Source organism: Desmodus rotundus, chromosome 8 (genome assembly GCF_022682495.2).
Source record: "Desmodus rotundus isolate HL8 chromosome 8, HLdesRot8A.1, whole genome shotgun sequence".
Taxonomy (NCBI): Eukaryota; Metazoa; Chordata; class Mammalia; order Chiroptera; family Phyllostomidae; genus Desmodus; species Desmodus rotundus.
The window spans coordinates 115,731,494-115,756,476 of NC_071394.1; the positions used below are offsets into that span (position 1 = coordinate 115,731,494).

Genomic DNA, 24,983 nt, shown 5'->3' on the forward strand with positions numbered 1-24,983 from the left:
TATCACAATGGAATGTTTTGTAGGGAAGTCCTTTTTGACAAGGAAATAAACTCCTGATAGAAAAAGGTGAACAGACTAATCCCAAATAGGATCTACAGTATAATTCAATTTTAGTAATCCTACAAACCAAAAACGTTTATACGCATAGGAAAATGTCTGGACGTTGTGCACGCCAAGGTGACAGCCGTGGTTTTCTCAGGGTGAAAGGGTTGTGGGTGGTCCTGTGTGTGTTTGTTGTCCTAGGTTTTAACAAAGAGCGATCTATTATTTTGTACTTTTAACAAGTACTGTTTTCTTCTTGGTGTCATTGTTACTCATTTGCTTTCAGTGAAGTTGATTGGTGTGAGGAATGCTTTGCATTTACAGCCTGATGTGTGATCTGATAAGCCTTGAGACACCTCAGAGGCCAGCCCATCTGTAGGACACTTGACGGAATTGTGCCAGGCTATCCCGAGCAGGGGCTTTCTCGTCCCAGATCCCTGGGTTCTAACCAGTGAAGACTTGAATAGGTTTATCTACTAGACCTGCGCTACTGTAATGAATTCATTCCAAGATTCTTCTGAATTATAAAAGTACTATAATTATAGTTCATTCTATTCCAAAGGGATCATTAATTACTTTTTAAAGTAAGCAAGTGAGTATATGAAAGCTATTTGATTTCCGATTTTATAATTTATGGACTTAGAGAAGCACTTAGTGTTTGTAACAAAAGAAGAAAAAGTTTATGTATTAATTTAACAAATATTTATTGATTACTTAGCTACTATGTGCCAGGACCTCTTCTGGGCCTGGAACACATTGTAAAGAAGGTAGATAAGTTCTTTGGCCTCATTAAACCCATACTTGAGGGTATGGCAGAGGTATGAAATAAAATTCTACGCAAACTTTCTAAATGTAGAATTAGAGAGTTTTATAGAAAATACAATAAAATAATGGGCTATAGTGTCCAGGAGTGAGGAATGGCATAGGGCATTTTACTTGCAGAAGTCACCTTGGCGAAGGTAACATCTGCTCTAAGATCAAAGAGATGAAAAGGAAGCAGAGAGCTGGAGACCCCAGAATGTCCGGGTAGGAGAAGTGGTTAGTGTTCAATTGCCTTAAGCTGGTGTGAGAGTGTGGCCTATCCAACAGGTAGAATATAGAAGGCAGGTCCTGGGAATCTACCAGTTAGGACAATCACTGCTGTTGCCCTTGGGCCGTATCGTGGAGAGCTGCATAGAACAGAGTAAGGAGCTGAGCTTTGATCTTATTAGTGACTATTGGACAGCTTTAACCAGGTAAGTGAGAGGGATTGCTGTTAATTTTTGGAACAGCTACTTTACTGCTTGTTTGAAGGATGGACTCCAGCGTAGAGGAGTAGGGACAGTGAAGAGGCCACTGCCGTAGCTGAGGTGGATTCCTAGCCTGGTGCGGCAGCAGGTCTGCCAGATGAGGACTGATACAGTGCGTCTGGTGGGTGACTTGGCTGCACCAGCTGGAAGTTTGGCTATAGGACACTTCGGTCCGCAGAATGCCTTAATCTGGGAGACTGTGGGCAGTGGAACAGCTGGAAATTTTATACTCTGGGGAACCTTCTGTATGTTGTCAAGTGATTTGGAGATTGGAAGATTGTGGAACATTATTTGATCACTTTTCGTCACTTCTTTCCGCATAGCCATCATACTTTATAAGCATCTTTGCCTGTGGTAGGAACAGGGCTGGGTCTTGCTTTGACTTTGTACGTAGAGTAAGAAGTGGAGAATACTCGAACATTAAGTCTTATGAATTCCTATTTCCTGTGGAATTTGGGTGGTTAAACAATGAAAGAGAGGAATTTTGTATTTCTAAATCTAGAATAAAGAGCAAGCAACATGTCTCTGGGCCATGATTAGCACAAAGCAGTGCTCCTGAAACATTAATTGTACATTTGGTCTCCTGGGGGGTTTGTTAAAATGTAGATTCTGATTCTATTGAGCTGGGGCCTGGTAACTATGTTTTCAAATAAGTTCTGAAGGGACGCTGATGCTGCGGGTCCAGAGAGCAATCTTTGAGTAGCAGGGGTCTTGCCCCTAGTAGTATTAATGAAGATCGGTTAGGATGCACACCAGAGGCCCTCCCCTAATGCTTGCTGAGGGGCAACTTTGGGCATTTTCTTCAGTTGTCCTCAGGAAATTTGCTTTTGGCTAACTGAGCAACAGGGTCAAACAGGTTATTCCCGAGGCTCTCACTGAATCAGAAGCCAGCAGAAACAGGAGGTAGCGGGAGCCTGGGGTTTGCAGTGTGAGGATCTGAATCTGTGGCTTGGCTGTACCCCTGCCCTATTGGTCTCGGACAAGTCACTGCACGCCTCTGACCTTGTCACTCTCAGGGGTAAAATGGTGGTCAGGTCACCTGCCTCACGATGAAAGAGACATGTGGGATTGCTTTGTAAACTGCCGAGCACCCCTTCTGCATCTGTGTCCCCTCTGCTGTGCCTGCAACGGCGACTGGTTTTGTGGGCCTAACTCTGCTAGTGCTGTCGCTGAATGGGGGGCAGAGGCCTAGGAATTCACTGGTAAACAGAAACAAACTGAAGTCCACTTTCTCTCTTTCTCCATTGTAGCGATTGAAACACAGAGCACCAGCTCTGAGGAACTCGTCCCGAGCCCTCCGTCTCCACTTCCTCCCCCCCGCGTGTACAAACCCTGCTTCGTCTGCCAGGACAAGTCCTCGGGGTACCACTATGGGGTCAGCGCCTGCGAGGGCTGTAAGGTGAGTACCCACGGCTCTGCGCCTGGTGTGCTGTCCTTCTCCCCATGCTCTGTGAAGGCGACCTCCCCAGCCCCAGAAATGGGCTGCTTTGACACCTGTCCCGTCACCTTCAGTCAGTGCGGTGGCCTCGCTTGCATTTAATGGTTGGATTTCTTTCTTATATCTCATTCCTTAAAAACTCAGAAACTTCTGCAAATGATTGATGGGGGCCAAATGCTGTAGGGCCCTTAAAATAACACATAGCAGTCCTTTTCAGGTAGCAAGAGCCTTTTGAAAGAGTTCTGAGAAGCATCATCCTGTTTCTCCTTAAAACATGCCGTCTGGTGTCTCTAGTTTTATTTTATTTTTAAATATGACTGACAAGCCATTGAATCAACTTGCAGAGAATCCAAGGTTGAAATTGGGATTTATCTTCTGGCTGTTTCCTCGGCCCCGTGGCCTTTGAATTACAGTTTGATTTTCAGCCTGTAGGGACTTGCTACTGTGTGCATGTCATAAATTCAGGGGGACTGGGTTTAAAATTCCAGCCTACGGAGTACTGGGGGCTGAACATGTGTCAGAGAGGATATGGCTGCTTTGAATCAAGCTAGACAATTGTTATCGAGTCCAACAGGCTTAATTGAGTGAAAGAGCTTTTTTTTTTTTTTTTTTAAGAGAGAAAAGAAACAAAGAATGACTTCACAGGCAAATCCAACTCATCCATAGATAGTTTTTCAAAGGAACTGTGGCTGTCTTGAGCCAGCCTTTCCCTAGATACACAGCTTCTTTATGTTCTCTCCGATGGGTGTTCAGGTCTGTTGTATTTGGTTTATCGGAGTTAGCACTTGCTGTTTCCGTGTGTGTTGGTTAGGCGCTGTTGTGTACAAACCATCCTAACACCAAGTGGTGAAGAACAGTAACTTTTTATTGGGTTGGCTGAGAAGTCCATTACGTTTTTTTCTGTAAAATAAAAGACACATTTTTCATTTTCACCCATAACTTCATCGATTTGGATATTTTCAGTATGTTGGCTGTGTACCGCTATTGGCTTCTAGTGCGCAGAAGCCGGGGGTGCTGCTAAACATCTTCCAGTGCATAAAACACAAAGAATTATTTGGCCAAAATATCAATAGAACCAAGAAACTTCGCAAGCCACTGTAGACACGTTCGATCGGTCACAGCACCTTCACCATACACTCACAAATCTTTTTTTTTGCATTTCAGTTGCGTTTTTACCTTTCTTGAAATAGAAAGCACAATATGCTAAAAATTTTGCATATTTTCTTCCATCTTCAATACTAAAATGGCTGCACAAAAATTCACCAATTTTGATAAGTTTTTTAAAATGCATGCTGTTATCACAGCTGCCACAATACAGTCTAACTAAATTGTATTGAATGAAGGTAAAGACAACTAAGCACTATAAGCACTATGAGAGCCATCATATGGAAAAGACGCAGCGGACTTTTTGGCCGACCCAATATTTAGCCCACATTTCTCTGGGTCAGCACTTGAGGCCAGGCTCCTTTTGCTGCTTCATCTGGTCTCAGTTGTGCTCCATCACTTATCGCTGGTCAGCTGCAGATTCGTTGGTTGGCTCATCCTCTGGGGGTACTGCCTGTTGGCTGGGGCCCCTCAGCTCAGCTCTCCTCCACGTGTTCTCTCATTCCCATTGGGTGGCCTTGGCTATTTGCGTAGGCAGAAGAGAAAATTGCCAGGAGAGAAAATTGGGGCACACAAGGTCTCTGAAGGCCTAGGCTCAGAAGTGGCACCCTGTCGCTTCTGACACATCATGGTGGCCAAAGCAAGTCATAAGGCCAGTCCATACTCAGGAGGTAGGAACCTAAACTCACCTTTTTAATTCAAGGAGTTGCAAAGTCACATAAGAGGCAGGAATACAGAGGGAGGACATTGAGGATGTTTTTGACATTCCCTCTGTCACACTGCATGTCTAAGTGCCTATGAACACAGAGTGGAGAGGCCTCTAGTTCTGTTGCCCAGCATCTCACACGCAGTCTGTCATACAGCCAGCACTTTAAGGTGGAGGTTGAACAAACACGTGAATGTCACTCAGCCCCTCAACGAAACTACCTTTCCCTTCCTTCGAGTCATTAGAATAAGCATGTATTATTTTACAAGGCAAGACCAGTTTGGGGAAATTCCTGAAAGACTTAGGCACATTTCTCGGCCTCTGGAATTGTGTTGGGTGTTTTAAAGGCATTTGCTTTCCTTCAGTAGTTTCAGACAGAGTGGTCGGGAAAGTTCACACGGCAACCAGTTGGCAGCTGGATGAAAAGCAAAACATTTGTGCGTCTAATTGCTGCTTTATTATTGGTAACCTCTAGATGAATCTAAATTTACCCTGAGGTTTAAGAAGGCTTCAGAATACCGGTTCACTTTGTCCAATATATGAATAGTTTGTTGTATGATATACAAATAATTTTCTAATACTTATTCAAAAGTTAAATGAAAAGACACTCCTTTATTTCTAAACCTTTTAACTCAACTTGTGTCCAGAAATCTCAATGAGGTTTATTACAACTCAGCTTCCCTGCTCCCACCATGTCCTGGGAAAGAAATTACCAAGCGTGTCTCTTATGCGGGTCCCAGGCCCTACATGTGAAGCTGTTTCACAATCTGCTTGGTACATACTGTTTTAATCAGCCCTTTGCTAATTCTCCAAATCTCTTGTTTTAATTTAGGGTTCTGATTCTTTTTAGGAAAAACCCCAACAAAAACAAAACCCACATCAGCACAGGCAACTTTGATGAACTTGGTTAAGCTGTTCCAAGTCATGTTATGATAAATCTTTTTAACAGAGCGATAAGCCCAGTTTAAGGTCAGATGAGCTGGCTGGCTAGTTAGTTGTCAGATTTGAGGAGTTTTGTCTTGTGGGTGGGTCTCTGAAAATGCGAACTGCCTTTTCCCTTTGGTAGAGACTGGTCTGCATTTTTGCTTGCTGGAAAAATACAGCGACAAAATTCACAGAACCAAAAATCGTGAGAATGCCCCCTGAAACAAAATAACTTATTATAATTTCTTAAAATTTCCAACACAATGCTGAATTTATTGTATTAAAAAGTACAAAAAATTAAAACAACCATAGTTCTTCCCTGGAAGAAAACACCCCTACTAACCCTATTTTTCTATGTGTATATGATGTTGCTATTTGTTATTTTTATTTTTTTTTTGTTTTTTACCAAAATAGAATTTTACCTTGCACACTGGTTTTAATTTATTTAATTCATCACCTATTATATAATGAGTGTGTTTCCAGTGTTTCTCTCTCATAGGTAATGCTTTAATGTATAGACTTTAAGTATGTATCTGATTATTTCCTTGGGATAAATTAGTTACAAATAGATACAAATAGAATTTCTAGGTCATTGGCTTTATACAATATTACAGCTTTTGATACAAATTGCCATAATGCCCTCTAGAAAAGGTATATAAATTTAAGCCCTATTATTCTGTAAAAGCTAATCTTACTGGAAACTATCGACTAGGAATTTCTTCCTTGTGGAAATAAGATGAGTCAAGAGACAATTTCTCTTCTGGAATCCTGCCTATATTTAATTTGGTTATACATAATGGGTCCCATGCTTGATACCACTTTGGGCTGCCTAGGCCCCTAGTTGACCTAGAAGAGGTGGCCCATCTTTTGGCTGGAGATCAGAAATCACTCCTCTGAGCTGAGAGTCTCTGCTCTACAGTTGGAACCCAAACAGCACCCAGGTGATAATTTTAAGAAGTAATGGCCTTCTTAAAGAGGTGGCTTCTGCCTCTTATTACCGGGATGAGCTTATTGATTATTGTTTGGGAGAGAGAATCTCTGTCTTTTTAGGAACCAGGTGGCAGTCTCAGGTTCAGAGTTTAATGAACAGGTTGTGGTTCCCCTTTGGGAATGGCCAGTGGCTGCTCTGTTGACACAGCATCACCCTGGAGACCACCCCAGCAACATAACCACTGGACGTGCTAGAGGGGAGTCCTGTTTAGGGGATTTCCAGCTGAGCCATGACAATATTTTGCAGAGGACAAAGAGTATGTAAAATGAACATGTGGTGCGGTTAGCCAGCAAGGTTTAACAATATATAGTAATAAAGCTGATTTTCATGTAAGAAACAGTCTCATTGCTTGTAGCTAGAATTTATACCCCATTTGGGCCTTCATCATACCTTTCCATTTTTGTACCTTTCAAAAAGTACAGAGCCTGGAGTGAATCTTAGCTAGGCACTTGCTAGCATTGTGACGTTGGGAAGGCATTTTTAATTCTATGTCCCCTTCTCTCACTTGGAAAAATGGAGATAATAATACTCACCATTGTCCTGAGGATAAAGTGAATTACTATAAGGCATGGAGAATAATACCTGGCACATACTAAGTGGTGTATGTGCTTGGTTATTGTCTGTATTAGCATTAAATTGCAATGACTTTTGTATACCGTGATGTAACATGAGTTATAATCTTAGTATTCTTTCTTGTAATGTTCTATCAGCAACTCCCTATTCCTTTATATCAAAACGAACACTGTCTCTTTCCTTCAAGACTCAGCTGAAGACCCAACCACTCCATGGAAGCTCCCCTGGTCACTCTAGTAAAAAGGTTGGCAAATTGTTCCTGTAAAGAGCCAGATAGTAAATATTTTAGGCTCTGAAGTCTGTATGGTATGTGTTGCAACTACTCTCAACTCAGTCACTGCAGCGTGAAAGGAGCCATAGACAATATGTCAAAGAATGGGCATGGCTATGTTCCAATAAAACTTTATGTACAAAACCAAGCAGTGGCTCGCTTTTGGCCCTTGGGCCTAGTACTATGACTTCCGCTAAAGCATACAATGGTGCGTTATTTCTTATAATTTCTAAAATTTAGAACTGACAGTCCAGAACTCATGCCAAAGATGGCAGGCCAGCTGGTTCTGGGGGACTGCAGGCTTAGGACTGCAGCTTCCCCTCCCTACCTCTTAGAAGAGTTGTCTAACAAGAGTTGATGTCCATTTGCTCAGGGCTCCATGGTGGGAGTTTCAAGACCACTCTCCCTGTCTGGTATTCGTCCACCTCTTTGTTCTTACTCAGCTCCCACTTCCTTATCTTGCAAAGTCAGAGAAATTAGTTATTTTGTCATAATAACTTCCAAAAGCACCTGACAGCTTATTTTGGACTGGTTTTGGGAATGTATTCTATGAGCTGCTATATTAATTAGCTTTTTCTGCTTAACAAATAACCCAAATGCTTGCTGGCTTAAGACAGTAGACATTCACTATTTGTTATAATTCTGTGTAGGTCTTTTTATCTGGGCGGGCTTGGCTCGGGCCAGGCGGGCTGGGATGGCCTCACTCACGTGGCTGGGACTTTGGCGGGATGACTGTATCCTCTTCCCGTGTTGTTTGTTGTGTGTGCGTTAGCCTAGCCTGGACTTGTCCACATGCTGGCGGATGGGCTCCCATCAGTAAGAGAAGCCATCATCAGTGTGCGAAGCTCTGGTCGCATCGTGTTTATTAATGTCCCATTGGCCAAAGCAGTTACATTGTCAAGTCTACATTCAGTGGGTGGAGGAATGGGCTGCATTCCTTAGGAGGAAAAGTGGCAAGGTCACCCTGACGAAGGGTGAGTGTACCAGAGCTGGCCTTTGATTATATGCTGTCTTCTATTATTCCCGGTTTCATGGGCAAGTCTCTTGGAACATCTGGATTCACCATTCCATCATCTTTCTGCATACATTTATTGAGCACCTACTAAGTATCAAGGCCTGTGCCAGATGCTGGAGACACAACGGTGAACACGATAGATGAGTTCTACTTAGAACTTACCGCCTTATACCGGAGGGCAGATGGTAAACAATTCAAAGTTGGAAGGAAATGAATAGGATGGTCAGGCAAAGAATAATTGCAGGGCACCTGATGTGACAGTGGGTCATTGAGATCTCAGGGCTGAGACGGAACCAGCTGTGTGAATAGGAAGGGGAAGCATTTTAGATCAGAAACTGAACACTGGATTCCGGGGCCATTTCTTCCACTCTGGGCGGTGTCCATGAACTTGCTGGGCCTCTGCAAGTCTGTAAAACAAAAACAAATCCACACGTTTGAACTAAGTGCTGTGCCAAACATGGGAACACCAAAACAGTGAACCCGACAATTGAGCTGGTTTCTTGTTAGGGCTGGCTCACGTGGCATGGGAATCCCCAGTGTTTGCAAGTCTGGGGAGAAGGAAAACACTAACCCAGGCATGTAGGCATTTTGTACCCATACTTTACTTAATTCTCACAGCAGCACAGCAGGGAGTAGGCTTTATAAACCCCATTTTACAGAGGAGGAAACAGGTTCAGAGAAGTTGGGAAACTTGACCGAGGTCACACAGCCTGCCTTGGCTAGGGCTGGCATTGAAATCCCATGCCTGTTGGAAAACACCCCATTGCTTCAGCCACTCTGAAACAGAAGGTGGGAAGCAGTGGTGTGTTATGGTCTAGATTGGGGGTTTCGTTGGGCAGCAAATTAAAAACAAAAGCAGGTAGGAGCCTATGTAAAACAACCCTATTGTTTTGATCATTTCATAAAAGAAATGACATTTTTACAATAAAATGTAAAAAAAAAAAAGCTCACAAGTCAGTCTCTTCCTAAGAAGGGACAGTTAGCAGACAGGACCCACCCATGGGCACGCTCCCAGCCCAACCGGTGCTTTGTCCTTGTTCTCTCTGCTTCACCACTGTTGGGTGGAAACTTCCCATCCATAAGCCAGCATTTGGGAGCCACAGTCCAGCCCACATGGAGGGCCCCTGGGGTGAGGCCGGGTGCCTGCACGATGGCGTGCCTTCTCCGCTGGGGCGCAGAGGAAATGCTTGCTCAAGGTCACGTTGGTAGCCTTCTATTTAAAGCAGCCTTTAGGAGTTTAAACTCCACTAGCCCCCTTGGTCCCTCAGGGCTAATTTTGTCCATTTTCTCATCTGCCTTTGTTTTTCTTGCCTCTGAAGGAGGGAGCCCTCATCTCCATGACAGTGTTCAGCTACTGGTCTGTATTTTTTTGTTTTTTTTTTTTTGTTTTTTTTTTTTCCTGGCACACAACAAGTAGTGTGGTCAGGCAGAAAAAGTTTTGCAATCAGGAAGATGGATGTCTGTACTTAATTTTAGAACTCCTATTAAATACTGTAAATGTGCCTAGTGATTTTATTTGACCAAGGCCATTTCAAATGACATTGTTTTTTGTTTTTAATGGGCGTGGGTAAACATGAACATTATGCTCTGCTTGGAGAACATTCGTGGCTTTGCCCACCCTGAGAGTTGCTTCTGCTTAGGGGCTCGCTGTAGTATCAGGCCCCGAGAACAATATACCATAAGTAAAGGCAATAACGAAAACAAGACATCTGCATGCTGCAGTAGCTGAAACTGAACTACGAAACCTGCCATCAAGTTCATTGTTATAGTCCTCGAACCACAGTTGTAGGTCCCCTTATAGACCCAAAGAGCTATTCTCCTTACTGAAATCAACCAACAATGGAGAATTTATTTATTCTCTCATTCATCAGATATCTATTAAGTACTTTCTATAAGACAGGCTCTAGGTATAGGGCCTAGAAAAGTCTTTTCTTTTTTTTGAAGACAGGCTATTTTATTGCTTAAGTTTTAAATTTCTGAATTGAAAGGAAAAACTTCCCGAGGTCTCATCAGAGTAGACTGTGCTTCGGCTTGTCCTCACGGCCAAGGCTCGTCGCCTCCCGCTCACATTCAGGGAGCATCTTCTTGTGACGTAGTACCGAGGTCGGCTTTTGGGTTGCATTTTAATTTGTGGCTCCATTAACTTGTACAAGAAATGGGGGGCGGGGGAAGAACCTTAGATCACATTGTGTTCAGCTCATGTAACATATTTAAAGGCCTGTAACTGACGTATTCCTTAAGTCTTTACAGTATCACTCTGAGGAGATCTGTTGTTTAATCCCCATTCTACAAAGACAATATCAAAGTTAAAACAAAATTAAATCATATACACAAGATAAAAGGTTTTTATGTTTTTTGTTCCCAACATTGTGTCCCAATGTTTAGAAAGTACATAGAACAGTGCCTGTTAAATAAGAGGTACATAGTAACTATTTAACTTACATATAGATGAATGAATGGGCACGACTATAAACAGTGCACAGGCTTTCTTCTGGTATTCTCATGGTTAGAGTGCTTGATGAGCTCAGAGAATGGGCCTCACCCTCTCTGCCCCATTCCGGGAAAGGCTGTATAACAGAGACAATTTTATAGATAGATGTGTGAGTGTTTTTCAGATGAGGAAGTGGGGAACAGTGTTCCAGGCAAAGGTTGCAGATGAATATGAAAACAAGGGCACTTGAAATATCCTACAACAATTTTGTGGGCAAATGGGAACTCACCCACTCTGTTAACGTGAGTTTTGCATAGCCCTGTGCGGACAATGGGGGATGAGCCAGGCATGAAAGATGCTGGGCCGGGACCATTACCTATCATTTGCTCAGGGAAGCCTTCTCTACACCCCCCAGGCCAGGTCTCTGTTTTTAAATTTTCTACTCTCCTTTGTAGCATTTAACACAACTGTAATTAACTTATTCTTTATGGACTCATTTGTTTGATATCAGCCTTTTTTGTCAGACTATAAACTTCAGGAGGGCTGATGCAGGTCCTTCACCACAGTGTTATTACCTGTGTGTAGCACATACAATGCTCTGCGCATAGTAGGGCCTCAATGCATTAGCGCTTTTATCAGAAATTAGATAAATATATAGTAATTAGCAGAAATACATGACACATAACAAAGCAGATTTAATTACATGGTAATAAATAGCACATAGTAGTATAAGTTGATGTATTCTAATTGTATAGTGAATTACATTTTATTATATAGGATTTGTGATGATATGTTTGTGGAAACTTTTGTGAAATTTTCTAAACAGGCCTTTGGTGGCCGAAGTCCAGCTCATTTTCTTAGTAATTTCTGCTTTCCACCTCAGAGTTAACCCTTTACTGCAAAAGATCTATACTCTTTGAGGTTTTCTATAAGCTAACTGGTAAGGACTAGCAACTGGAATACACGCTAAGAATGCTGTGAGATCTTAGTGATTTAAAGAAAGTAAAAATCTCAACATCTAGAATTTACCTCCAGATTTAGCCACTCGAAACAGCTGAGGTGGCAGTCTGGCTTTTCCTAAGTTAACAGTTCCTACAGGAGAAGAAAATCTCTTTTTTTTTCTTCTGGATAAATGCTGTTCTAAATTAAGAAATCATTTTGGGTTGACAAGACAGGAAAATCTGTCTGTTTGTTTCTTCTGGTGCACAAATAAACAGGAAGTGGAGAGTGAATTCTGAGTTAGCCCGCAGCCCTCTATTTCTGCGTGTATGTGTGGGCCGGATGATAATAGTTTGTTTAAGTTGGTGGTTTTAAGTAGTTTATAAATCTTTTAATAGTTAAAAGTTCATAAATGCTTATTCAGATGCTTACGTTGTTGTTTTAAAATATCAAGACCACTTTCATTAGCTGTTTTTGTTTATTAAACAAGCTGAAAGCCTGTAATTTTTGGTAAAGATTTTACCTTTGATGTACAGTAGAGAAATAATTTTCAGTATTCATAGTTAACCAGTTGATTGGAAAATGGCTCACTTCCCAATGAGGTCTCAAGCCTCTTTCATGAAGTTTTGGTCAATTTTTTTTTAAATCACCAAAATCAACACTTTTCTGATTTAAAGCAAATGAAGAGCAAAATAAGTTACTTTTACAAAATTCCTAGGGACCGACCATCATCTAAAAAAGAATTGTGCCAATGTATTACAATTACACCAAACAAAATAAAAGATGTATTTTCATCAAAGAAATAGAAGTATACTACTTTTGGGGTTTCCTGAGCGTGATATAAATTATGACTAAAAATCATTTCTGTTTAAATAAAATTTACACCATCATAAGTGATGATTTAGTTACTTTTGGGAGGTGAGTGTTTTAGCCATCTCTCTTTCTAAACCTTTTAGTAGAGAAGTTAAATAGAAAGCTTTCAATTCTACTTCTTTTTCCTGGGAGAACTCTTAGAAAGAAGTAATAAGAAGTGGAATGGCCTGAGAAGATCCTCCTGTTTTATCGGCCCCTGTACTTCTCTCCACAAGGACATGGCTGTGGGTCCCTCTTCGTCCCACTGTGTAAGGTGGCCTCTCTCCCCACCTGCGTTAACTGCATAAAACCATAGAAACAAAAATATCTTACATTCCTATTGCCTCTTAGTGTTTCTTAAGTACTTCTCAGATATGGAATTAATTAAATTAGACTCAGCTTTGCCACAGTACAAAAAAGAAAACTCCAAAATGTGCAACGTTTCATACATTGTGAGAATTTATTTCCATCTCACACAACAGTCAAGGCGTGTATTCCTGGCTGGTATTTCACGCGGTGACTGGGAAGTCAGGCTCCTTCCAGTGTTTCAGCTTGGCTCCCACTAGGTCCTTAGCATCTTCTGGAGGAGGAAAGGGATGTGGAGGAGGTAGCATACCTGCTTCTTCAAGCCCGGGGCCTGGAGGGCAGACGTCTTTGGCAATGGCTGCTCACAGGACCAATACCAGTGGCGAAAGATGTCATCTGGCCACGTGCCCAGGTACAGACCTATTATGATAGAAAGAAATAAGGAATTGGGTGAAGCCCTAGCAGTTTCTGCCTTAGGTTCCGTATGGGATCCTCATAACAGTTAGAGAAGTAGGTGGAATCAGTTTTTCCCCTTTATTTCCCAGATGCGGAAGCTAAGAGTTTACAGGACTAAAATCTCCCCTGCATGACCTTGATTTTCCAATCTGATTCTGTTACTGAAATACTTATTGTGGAGACTAACCTGGATGTATTCCTGCACTTATTTTTCCTGAATCGCATGAAACCAAAGTCTGTGATTCTAAACATCTTCATCTTCCTCATAAGTTTTGTTTGCCATCTTGAGAGACCGGGAAGGCCATCCCCAGTGGAGTGAGACCTTTCTCGGGGGTGAGGTTCCGGTGACAGCTCACAGGCAGACATCACTTGTAGCCAGAATGACCCCAGAAAATCCCGTTGGCAAGCAAACAGTTGGAGACTGACATATGTCTCTTATTAAGAGCCACAAAGCCAGTTCCTGCTGCAGCTTTGGAAACACATTGGTGTCCCTTCTGTGGAGCACCAGATGAAACAGTTGTCTTCTATTTTCATGTTGTACCAAAAATACGTGTCCTTATGCCCAAGAATCATACTAGCCCAACATAGCACTCGTGCCATGAAAACCACACATCTTTCTAGACATTTCCTCGTTGCTGAGCTTCTCTTACCATAATAGTTTCTTTGGGATTGGAATTTCTCATGTTCCGTTTATGAGCTGTGTCTTTTTGTTGTTGTTCAGTATTTTTCCACTTCAGAAAGGAGGCTGGATGTGTCATTTGGGTAAGCAGTGCCAGAAATGGGACAATTTTGTTCTGTGGACCCTAGAACTCATCCCTGAAAAAGAGACTAGAGAGAAGAGTTGAAATCTGCGTGCATCCCCGGCCTGCACAATGCTAGCATTGTCTGGGGTGAAGGGGAAAAGCTGGGGTTCTGGCAGCCCTGCCCCATTAGAGCCTTGTTCCTTGTTCCATATTGAAAAGATGACATTCCTTTGCTAGCAACGTCCTGCCCGGATTTCTGGCACCAGTTCTGTGGCCTGCACTGTCGCCTGGGGCATTTTTGTTTGGGTTGGTTTTGTTTTATTTCAAAGCGGCAAAGCGCAGGCTGCCTAAGTGTACAAGGTAGAACTGTTTTTGTGAAGTTTGTCATGCAACTTGTCAGCGCAGTCAGGTGGCCCGTCTGCCAGGGCGTCTGCTTCCCATACACTGGTGTCACAATGTGAGAAGCATACACAATAAATTTAACTCAATAACTTGATCTCAAGTGTTCCAGAGGCAGCTCTTGGGGGTTCACATGGCACCCACCTCCCTCTCAGGATTTCATGTAATGCTTCATTTATAAGAGAGTTTGGTGGATTTGCAAAGTAAATATTCCAATGAGGAAAAGCAAAATCTTCAGTGACTTTCTTAGCTGCTTCTATGGAGGCTTTTTCTGCGCCTGGAAAAAAAAAAATCCTCTGTATTCGTTGCAGCTCTGAACTGGAGAATGTAAAATGCTCTTCCCAGGGTCTTGCGAACCTTAGCGTAAAGAGCGGTAGAAAACTGTAAGGGAAGTGCAGTGAGGGGGAGAAGACTTTGGTTGTATGATGGATTTTCATGGTTAAACAAATTTGATCATTAGAATGATCAAGCAATGTTAGTTCTCCTCTGTGCTTTTGAATCTGAAAATAGCAGCATGCTAAGTATACAACACCACCATTCACACGGGCCTGGAAAGTCCCCCAAATCAGGAAAATTATCCTTATTAGTCAAACCCAGCAGGGATCATCTGACTGCTCCTCGGAGAACTGAAAATTTTAGTTTGGATCTTACTTCTGTATGTCGTACTGAAATTGTAGACGAGCTATGCTATATCTGGAGACTTTGGGCATGTGGCCACACTCTTAGCCAAGAAATACTTTTGAAAGCTGATGATATAATTTATATTACTCCTCATTAACATAAATAACTAGTTATAGGATAATAAAATTGGAGGGCATTTTTTTATATTTATCAGTTTCCGTAGTCCTGTCCTGTTGTGTAAGATGCTTCTTCAACACTGGTACCCTAAATTAACAAACTTATAGTCCCAGTAATTCATAATATCTTTTGATGGCATCTTTTCCATTCAAGTGTATGATATACCAGGTTTGTAATTTCATCAAAAGCACCATGCTAAAATGCTTGAGTAGCTTTCAGTATATTTGTTGTGTTAAATTCTCATAAAGGAAGCCTGAAAAGTACCAGTCCAACATCAGAAATTACGGCACAAGGCATTAGAGATTGAGTCCACTAATTCTGCTTATTCCTCCCAAATGGAATTAAATGTAAATCTCCTCATCTAATACTGTGTTTTGGTCTTAAATGACTATTTCCTGCCTTAGAGTTATGTGGGAAATAATGTTCTATTTAAATGATTATTTGGTGCTAACCCTTGTCTGTTGACCAAAAATTTGAGTCTCAGGCTCATATTGTAATACATATAATGAATTTATTTATGTAAATATTTGTGGTGGGTAGCATCTGCACAAGATTATGAATTACATAACAAAGCTTAAGTGAGTCTAATTGCCACCACCTGATATATTGGGTTTTAAATCCGAACTCCTAATGGAGCCATTTCTTTTGCTGTGCGGACGATGGGATGGTGTCTGTGAGAGCATTCACAGGGCTGTGTCCTGGGCCTGGAAGTATAAGAAACCTCAAAGAGCACTTTGAACTCATGAGTCTGGATGAGATATTCCTTTATTATTTGATTGTGTTTCATCCGTCTTATCTCGTATGAGTTCTGGGCCTCAGAAATAGTATTCCTGTTCTCGACTATGCACACTACCTGCAGGGAGATCACCGAATGAGAGACTGTGACAGTGACCTCCAAGAACTAGGCTTTGCCTGTGTGAGGTCAGGGCTGGTGGGCAGTTGTCACTCTCTGCAGGCTCACTGTGGAAACCGAAGCTATGTTTAAGTTTATGTTTAATGTTTAAGTATCTTAGCATTTAGTATTTCAATAACTTCCTTTCAAATAAAAAAAAAATGCTGAAATTCCTACAAGGACATATAAAACAGTTTAAATTGGGTAGAGAAAATGGCTTATTAGATAGCTTTCAAAGTTTGGTATCTTTATAATACTTGCTGCGTTCCTTCAAGCCTCCAGAGTGCCGTCCGAATGGAGCGGGTAGGTCTTTGGTTCCGAAGCCTCGCTGGGACACAAGCCGCCTCCCTAATCCTGTCCCGAAGCCCCTCTCTGTGTTGGAGCCTCTGTCACTTCCACACCTGATTCACTGATTAAAACAATTTTTATACTGAATACAGAAACGCAGTCATACCATGGGTCTAGAAAGAGAATGGTCAATATTGGTAAACATTGCTAATGTTTTACCCCTTCTGCTCCCAGAATCACCATAAATTGCCCCCCCGACACCCACCCGTACTCATGTGATTATCGATGCAGTTGTCTCACACATGCGGCTGCATCCGTATGCTGTGGAAGGAGAATTCCCTCCCTATCAGTGTCAAACCCTATTGGTTTATGTAAAACCCCTTGGGTAAAAACACTCTTAATTGTCTGTGCCTTCTATTTGATATACCATTCTTTTCTATGCCAAAATTTTTTTTACGAGTTCATAGGATAGATTCAAGAAATAATATGTTCCACCCAAAATTTCCTCTGTGAATGGAATTTGATCATAACATATCTGTAATTTTATTACGTAACGCCCCAAGGAGGTAAAGGACGGCTTCTAACCCTGTGTTTATGTGAGAGACCCATCCTAGGCCTACAGGCTGCCCTTCTCTATATAATCACCATTCTCTCATGTGGCCTATGGAGTCTTTATTGGAACAAAAGGACTGGCAGCCACACCGATGGGCCAGGGTTCCCGTGGTGGAACTTCCATTGGCGTACTTACTACTGTTTGAAATTATTTTATTAATTGTTTATGTATTCACTGGCTTTTGTCTCCCTCTCTCTAGTATATAGTAAGTACCGTGAGAATAGGGGCCATGTAGTCTTGTTCTGTTCTGTGTTTCCAGTACCTACAACAAAGCTCAGCATGATAGGGACATTTAATAAATGTTTGGGGAAGGAATCTATACTAGGTAATATGTGGAAGAGATATGGAAAAACCAAACAGGATTAGAGCATATTTGAGCCCAAGGATTGTGTTAGGTCCAAGTTACCCCAGGGCAGAAGTGAAGGGACAGATAGAGAAGAACATGATTAAGACAGTGTTCGCTGAAAATGTCCTAGGAAAGGAAGAATGACCATGTCAGTAGGCATCGTTATTCATTCTACTTTTATTTTTAGGAGGTGAGTTCTCCTCTGAGCACTCCGAAGTCTGCAGGGGTGTCGACCCCACCTGTGTCGTTGTCCCTTCCCTGCTACTGTTTGCCACACTGCTCGTGGGTGTGGAAGAGGCGATACGAAAACGACATTTGGGCTCAGTTCGCTGCCTGATGAGAGGGCTTGCTGGTGTGTGCCAGGGGTGACTTTTCTTATCAATTATTAAGGTCACTTCTTAGCCTCAAGTTGAACTGGTTTTGAATTTCAAATATTGGTCTTTCCCCGCTTGTCATATTTCACATCAGTGAAATAACAGATGGCTTCTTTTCATTATGAAATGGTAAATCCTATAATTACTAACAAGGACAAGGTATACTGCAGTTTACTGAGAGTTCATGAATACAGTATCTTCTTGCTTTTTTACAGTACCTCTATTATGTAGGTAGGACAGAGGAAGGGGAATCCCTTCTTCCTTATGGTTTAATTTCTAATGTAAGTATCTGAGATAAAAAATATGTAGAGTTAAAATGACCTTTGATCATCCAAACAGTGTGTTCCAGTTACCGTTGCTGCGTAACAAACCATTGTAAATCTTAGAGACACAAAATGCTTTTCATTTTTGCTCACAGGTTCTGTGGGTCGAGAATTTAGATGGGGCACAGTGGGGATGGCTTGCCTCTGCTCTGTGCTGTCTGGGGTCTCACTGAGGAGACTCAACACCGGGCAGTGTCTCAATGTCTAAGAGGTGGAATCATTGGGAAGTGTCTTAAGTTGTGCACCTGGTAGTTGATTCTGCCTATGGATCAGAGTACCTACGTGTAGCTTCTCGATGTAGCTCGGGCTTCCTCACAAAATGGCAGTCTCGGAATCATCCTACTTACCACATGGTGGTTCAGTGGTCCAAAAGCTAAAGTTGTAGAAGACAAGGTGGAAGCCGCATGGCCTTTTATTTCCTTGGAAGACTCAGAGTGTGATTTCTGTCAAATTCGATTGATTAAAGAAGTCACAAAGCCATGTAGGTTCGAGGGGAAGGGACATAGACCCTTTTCTCATTGGGACAGAGGCATGATCACTTTAGAAGAGCCTCTACCAGTGGGAGATACCGTGGTGGCTATCTTTGGAGAATCCCGTCTGCTTCAAACTGGGTTTTGTTTTGCACCAGAGGCTCTTTTAGTTGGCCCCTGGATGAAGTAAGTGGCTTGTCTGTAGGAAACAATATGCACCTGTATGCAGCAGGAAGGCTCATGGCTCGCTTTGCCATACAGGGGGAGCCAAGAGGGACCGAGGGAACCGGGGCTTCCCACCACCAGCCTTGCCCTGCTTTAGGGCGTGCACTCACTGAGTTAAAGGGTGGGGGAGCATTAGGCTACTGCCCACTTTTGAGCTGCTGTGAGTGGGTTCTTGCTTCACAGGTAACTTAAAAAAAAAATGGAATACACGTAGTGTATAGATCATGTCTCTGCCAACAGAGAAGGAAAAAGTAAACCAGAAGGCCCAGTGAGACCCAGTTCTGCCAGCTTCACGGAACCAGACTCCCGGCTGATCTCCCAGGGAGCTAGCCTCAAGTTCAGGCCCCCTACCTTCCTCTGGCTTGTATCAGAGCATGTGATTATGATACTGTTGATTCTAGGCAACCCAGGGAATTTTTACTTTTATGAAATGTGGGTTCTAATCTGAGATGCTCTCTTCCTTTTTCTTCCCCGAGCTCCCTGCCAAGATAGTTATTTATTCCTTTTGGGGCAAGCTATTCCTGTGCATGGGCAGGGTGCTGAACTCCCGAAACTCTCTTTGGCCTCAGTTTGGAAGTTGTCTATGGGCCCTTAATTACACCCTCTGGCAAAAAGAGAAAGAGCACTTGAAACATGCATAAATTCTGTACATAGTTTTGAGGCTGGGCTGCTTAAAAAAATGCTGTCTATCTTCTTGTTTTTTTTTTCTTTGAAGTTGGACTTGAATTTTTATTAAGTACAGCATGTCAAGGGAAGGGCAGTGAGAAAATATGCAGGGGTATTTACTGAAAAATTAGTGAGTCCATCATGGTATGTTCCTCAGTTTTACTGTGGTCAACTGCATTGTGAAATGAGAGGTGTTCTATTGCATTTTAGATGGCTACCTTTAAAAATCTCAGCCTTGCCGTACAATCCATGCCCTTCCCTCCTCTGACCATATATTTTTATTTTCATGTTCTTATGTTTCAGATTAGATTGACCCCACAAGCTATTTATTAATGTGTTCCTATTTAAAATTTAAATAAACAAACAAAAAGACAAGTAAAATGTGCTGAATTTTGTTCAAGTCCTTATAAATAAATACTTGCAGCCATGACTTTTATAGTATTGAATTTTGTGGAATTTAAGGAGAGCCATAGAATGATGGAAGTGTTGCGGGGTGGCCTTTAATTGTTACTGGGTTAGGCAGAGTTGTAAGAGCTCAAAGTCTTCGGGTCTCTTACGGATCCCGAACGTTTCATTGGATTACCACCTACCTAGCCTCTACTATCTATTACAAAGAAAGCTGGATTGTCACCCATCCCAGAATCCACAGGTCATGTTAATCCCACTGGATGTTTCAACCCCTCCCCTACTGGATATTCTGAATGAACAGCCACATGGAGTGGAATAGACTGATTTGGCTTCCTCTTCCTTCTCCTGTTCATGAATTGCTTGCAGTGTGGTGACCAGGAAGCTGGGAAAGAACTTGAACAACCCACAAACTGAACATTATCCCAGAATAACAGGAGTGGTTGCATTTCCTTGGAAAAGAGAGATTGGTGTACGTCACAGGGCTCGGTCTTAATGGGATGGAATATTAGTGGTTCATCCCCTCCGCCTGAGCTGGACTGGGAACTGAGGGGAGGGCTGGCTCCCCTGATTTCTTGAAGAAGCCACTGACACCTAGTTTTGCCTCTTGTAGAATGAGGATAACAACTCATCTGAGCACTAGAATTATTTTGAGGAGGAAACATGGTAGTATATACCCAGTATTTCTTTAGTGAGAAAAGCACTGACCTAGAACTTATTATGTGTCAGACACATATTTTAATTCAGTTAATCTGCACTGCAGCTCTATGCAGAAGGTACTGTAACTGCTACTTTTTCCAAGAGAGGTATAGGACCTGGGCCAAGTCGGTGGGCTCCAGTTTACTTTGCTTTCTCTTTTCCTTTACGAACATGATTCTCCACCTGAGAGGTAAGCCAGGTTAGTTTCAAATAATTGCTAAGGTTACTTTCATCTTTACCATCCTCTGATTCATTACTTCTTGAAAGTATGACCAGGATGCACTCCTGTTTCATATAATTCTAATGGTATAAATCACTCCATATTTTATTCCATTAAATTCAGTTCAGGATAAAAGCATACCAGGTCAGTTTCTGGAAAAAAAAATACCCCCATTGAGAAGCAACCTTTACTTTTTCTGTTTTTGGAGTTGAGAATTTGGGTTCTTTATCAAGATGGCCAGGAGGTAAGTGAATGATGCAGGTAATTGGGCACAGTAGAGAGTGGGGGGGGGGGGTGACAAGGACAGCTGCTATCTTCTCCTCAATTGCCACCCTGTGTCCGTGGCATTCAAGCTTTCGCAGAGCTCAGACTCAACAGGATGGCTTGTTAAACTACAGATGGCTGTGCCCCACCCTCAGGTGGGGCCTAGGGAAAAGCCTGAGAATGTGCATTTCTAGTAAGCTCCCAGATAATGCAAGGTGCCCAGTCCGGGGACCACATTTTGAGTGCTACTGCCCTGTGGGGTGGTGGGACTAGCATTGCCAGTTTTCCAACACTTGAAGTGATTCTCTAGGACTTGAGGACTATGGCTTTTTCAAGGTCTTTTCTGGTTCTCCAGACATTTCACTACTGGAAAACGTTCAGACCATACAATGATTAATCAAGAAAATATTAGGAAGAAACATTAAGCCAATCTCTTTTGTCATTGAAATCTCCTCTACTTTTTAAACGTTGGCAACAAATTTAAGAGTTTTTAAAAGACTGTGAGGGCCACCACAGTAGGAGCCAACATAAACATGTCTTTTGGCTCCCTTCAGCTTGCAGATTAGCAGTTTGCAACTTCTGTTTCAGATGCTAAGAAGATATCATGGATGAGAATGAGAGAGTCAAGTTTTTTTGAATTTCTTCCCTGAGATTAAAAATACTGTGAAAAACTGTCGCTGAAGAAAAGAAAAGCTCATCCAGAAACCCACAGCATAGACTGTCCTTTTAACCTGAAATGCAAACGCATGAACTACTAAAATTAGCAGATCCTTCCCTTGGTTAGGCCTGCGCAGCCTGTGAGTTGTAGTCAGTAGCGAGTGACAGGCACAACTCGACTCCCATGAAAGAGCCTAGAGGGGCAATGTTCCTTTTCATCCTCCCCTTCCTGTACCCGTGGTACCTCCCAGACTATTTTTTTTTGTCTTTTCTCCTCCTACACCTGGCTTGCTTTCCTGATCCCATCTTACTTTCTGTTGCAGCTTCACATGCACCTTTCGCTACTTCCATTTGCGTTGTGAAAGCTACTGTCTGTCTTTATAGGCAGACAAAAATAATTATAGCTAATATCTTTGAGTATTTATGTTTTTAGGCTCTTCATGTGTTAGCTCCTTTAATTGTCATAACAACCTCATGAGATAGAAAATATTCCAGTTCCCATTTTAAAGGCAAGGAAACAAGTCACAGAGAGGTCGAGTGACCTGTGCAGGACCATGCAGTTAATGACAGGCAGAGGTAAGATTTGAACCCGGGCTATCTAGTAGCTGGAGCCAAGCCCACAGCCACTGGAATGCCTCTACAGTAAGGTTTTTGACCCTTGAAAATAGGACCTGGACAGATGAGGAGGCTGAGCACACTGCAGCCCATGGAATCATATCTACTTTCCCTGTATCTCCAAGTAAACATCTGGTTCATTGAACCTTTATCGTAATAAAAATACGGTTGGGCAGAGCTTGCAGGCTAAAACCAGGCTCACTGCTCTTTGACATGCCTGGAGTTGCCTGGTGGGACTCGTAAAGGGTTTATTTGATCAAAAGCTTTACTTGATTTGGCCTTTTTAGTGATAATCATTTGGGTCAAAAACAGAGCATATAGACAACAAAAAACATTTCAGGCGTCACTGCATATGGGACCCACTAGACTAGCGCCGTCCAGTACAAATATAGTGTTAGCTACAAACGTGATTTGGATGGGCAACTTAAAATTTTCTAGTAACCATGTTTTTAAAAAATTAAAAGGAAACAAGTATATTCCAATAATGTATGCATATGTCATCTAATTCAATATCCAAAATATTTCAATAATTAATTGACATCAAACTACTAAGAGATTTACATTATTTTTCATACTTAGTCTTCATAATTTGAAGTTACTTTTACACTTACAACACATCTCAGTTTGAACCAAAGAGATATGGGCATTGCACACAGAGCCAGGCAACCCAATGAGAAAACCCTGAAATGTGAAGAGCAAATGGGGGGAGGAGCACAAGGCAGCGAAGAATCAACAAAGCATCTGGATACAATTGTTTTAAAGAAGTGGTTTTGGAGGAAGATAATGGGAAATTTGGGGGAAATTTTGCTAACCGGTGCAAAGTCTAGTTGAAAAATATATATGTGTTTACTCTTGACTGATTTATTTAGTCAAGTTAATTTTTGTTTGGAGCTAGGAAAAAATTACCCAAACCACAGATGAGGATGTCAGATCATAATGAGAGAGAACTTGGGAGGGAATTGTTTGAGGACCAGAGTTATTCCATTCGAGTGACTTCAGCTTCTTGACCTCTAGAACCTTCTCAGTTTTTCATATCCAAGGAGCATAATACATTTTTAAATCATATTTCTTTTTTTTTTCCCTACCGTTGAAAGAATGTATTATCTTTAGCTCTTACAGAACTTCAGGTTCAGATGGTGCAAATAAAGTATTGGCTTCCTGGACTTTTTTTTTTTTTTTTTTTTTGGTAGCATGGGAAAACAAAAACCAGAGATAAGAGCCAGGGAGACTGGAGAATGTGATTAGGAGTAAAACTTCTCTGGGTGCATCGTGTCAGCAGCACACCCTGTTTTCATTCTCCGTGTTAGTTAATGGCCAGTGCAGAGATGGTGCTGCCGTTTGCTGATAGAGTGCAGTTTAAAATATTTTATCATTAATGTGACAGGGAGTTGGATAAAGAAAATGAAGCGTGATTATAAAATGCTAATTATCGTTCTCAAGTGCATATTGGGCACTCGTGAATATTTGCAGCGTAATTTGCTTTATTTATTATTTCAGTTCAGTTATAAATGTTAATTCAATTGCAGATGGTATGTTGGCAATTTACAGAGCTATAAAGTTATTTGGAAATCCTAATATTTTCTACCAAAATGTTCTGTGAGTGATGGATGAACTAAATTAAAAAGCCCCTGCTTTTTAGAGTTAAATACATTAATTGGCAAGTAGGCTGCAGGGATTTCCTGATCCGTTCTGGCTACATTAACTCCTTAAAGGAAGAGAGGACATGATTTCTAATTTAGAGTGGGAATTTTCTTCATGAGTAAGGGCGAGAGGAAGGAGGTCTCTTTCTTCCACCACCTTCATAATGTTTCTTCGGCTGAGGTTTTCTTCATGTTCTAGTTCATAGCACTGAAGAGACACACTTGAAGTCACATTTTTTTTCTGTACTACATCAACAGTGTCAGAGACAGACCATGGTGTTGGTACTTAGGGTGTATTCGTGTGTGTGCGCGTGTGAGAGAGAGAGAGCAAGAGGGAGAGAAGGAGGGAGGGAGGGAGGGAGGGAGGGAGAGATCATGTCTTCTCCAACTTCACTGAGTACTTAAAAATACACGCGTTTCAGACCAGAGGTTGCCAAACTGCAGCCCACAGGCAAAATCTGGTCTGCCACCTGTTTTTGTACAGCCGAAAGCTAAGAATATTTTTTACACTTTAAAAGCTTGGAAAAAAAATCTTAAATCGACTATTTTATGACACATGAAAATGGGGTAAAATCAAATTCCATGTTCATGAGGAAAGTTTTCGCAGAACACGGCCATGCCCATTCATTTGTGAGTTGTCTGTGGCTGCGTTGCACCCTCCTGGGGCCGAGCTGAGTGTTGGCCACAGAGGCTGAAAGGGTTACCTCTGGCCCTTTACAGAAGGAGGCGGCCAAGCCCTGGAATAGGTGACCTAAGGCAGAGTTTACAAATGGAAGCTTTAGTCTTTAAAAAGCAAAACTTTATTACCAAATGTATCGAATCGTAAGAACTTTGGGGGAACAAATAGGTTCAAAACACAACTCTTCATTTTTGAAAGCCGAGAAGGAGATTGTAAATAAGCCCTAGCTTCCTTCTTTTGTGGCGCTGTGGATAATTAAAAGAAATGATATATATTAGTAATGTAAGTAACTTTGTGCTTCTTGTACGCACAATATCCTCAAAATATTCT

The 24,983-nt window shown here is 41.8% G+C and overlaps 1 protein-coding gene across 4 annotated transcripts in view; it reads left to right on the top strand.

The window, feature by feature from the left end:
• RARB (retinoic acid receptor beta) overlaps positions 1 to 24,983 on the top strand; it is a 650,193-nt gene that overhangs the window by 517,578 nt on the left and 107,632 nt on the right. For all 4 annotated transcript variants that reach the window (XM_053930256.1, XM_024566225.3, XM_053930257.1 and 1 more), the window contains one exon: positions 2,582 to 2,730. In XM_053930256.1, the coding sequence (XP_053786231.1) occupies positions 2,582 to 2,730 (149 nt within the window). The remainder of the gene's footprint in view (positions 1 to 2,581; positions 2,731 to 24,983) is intronic.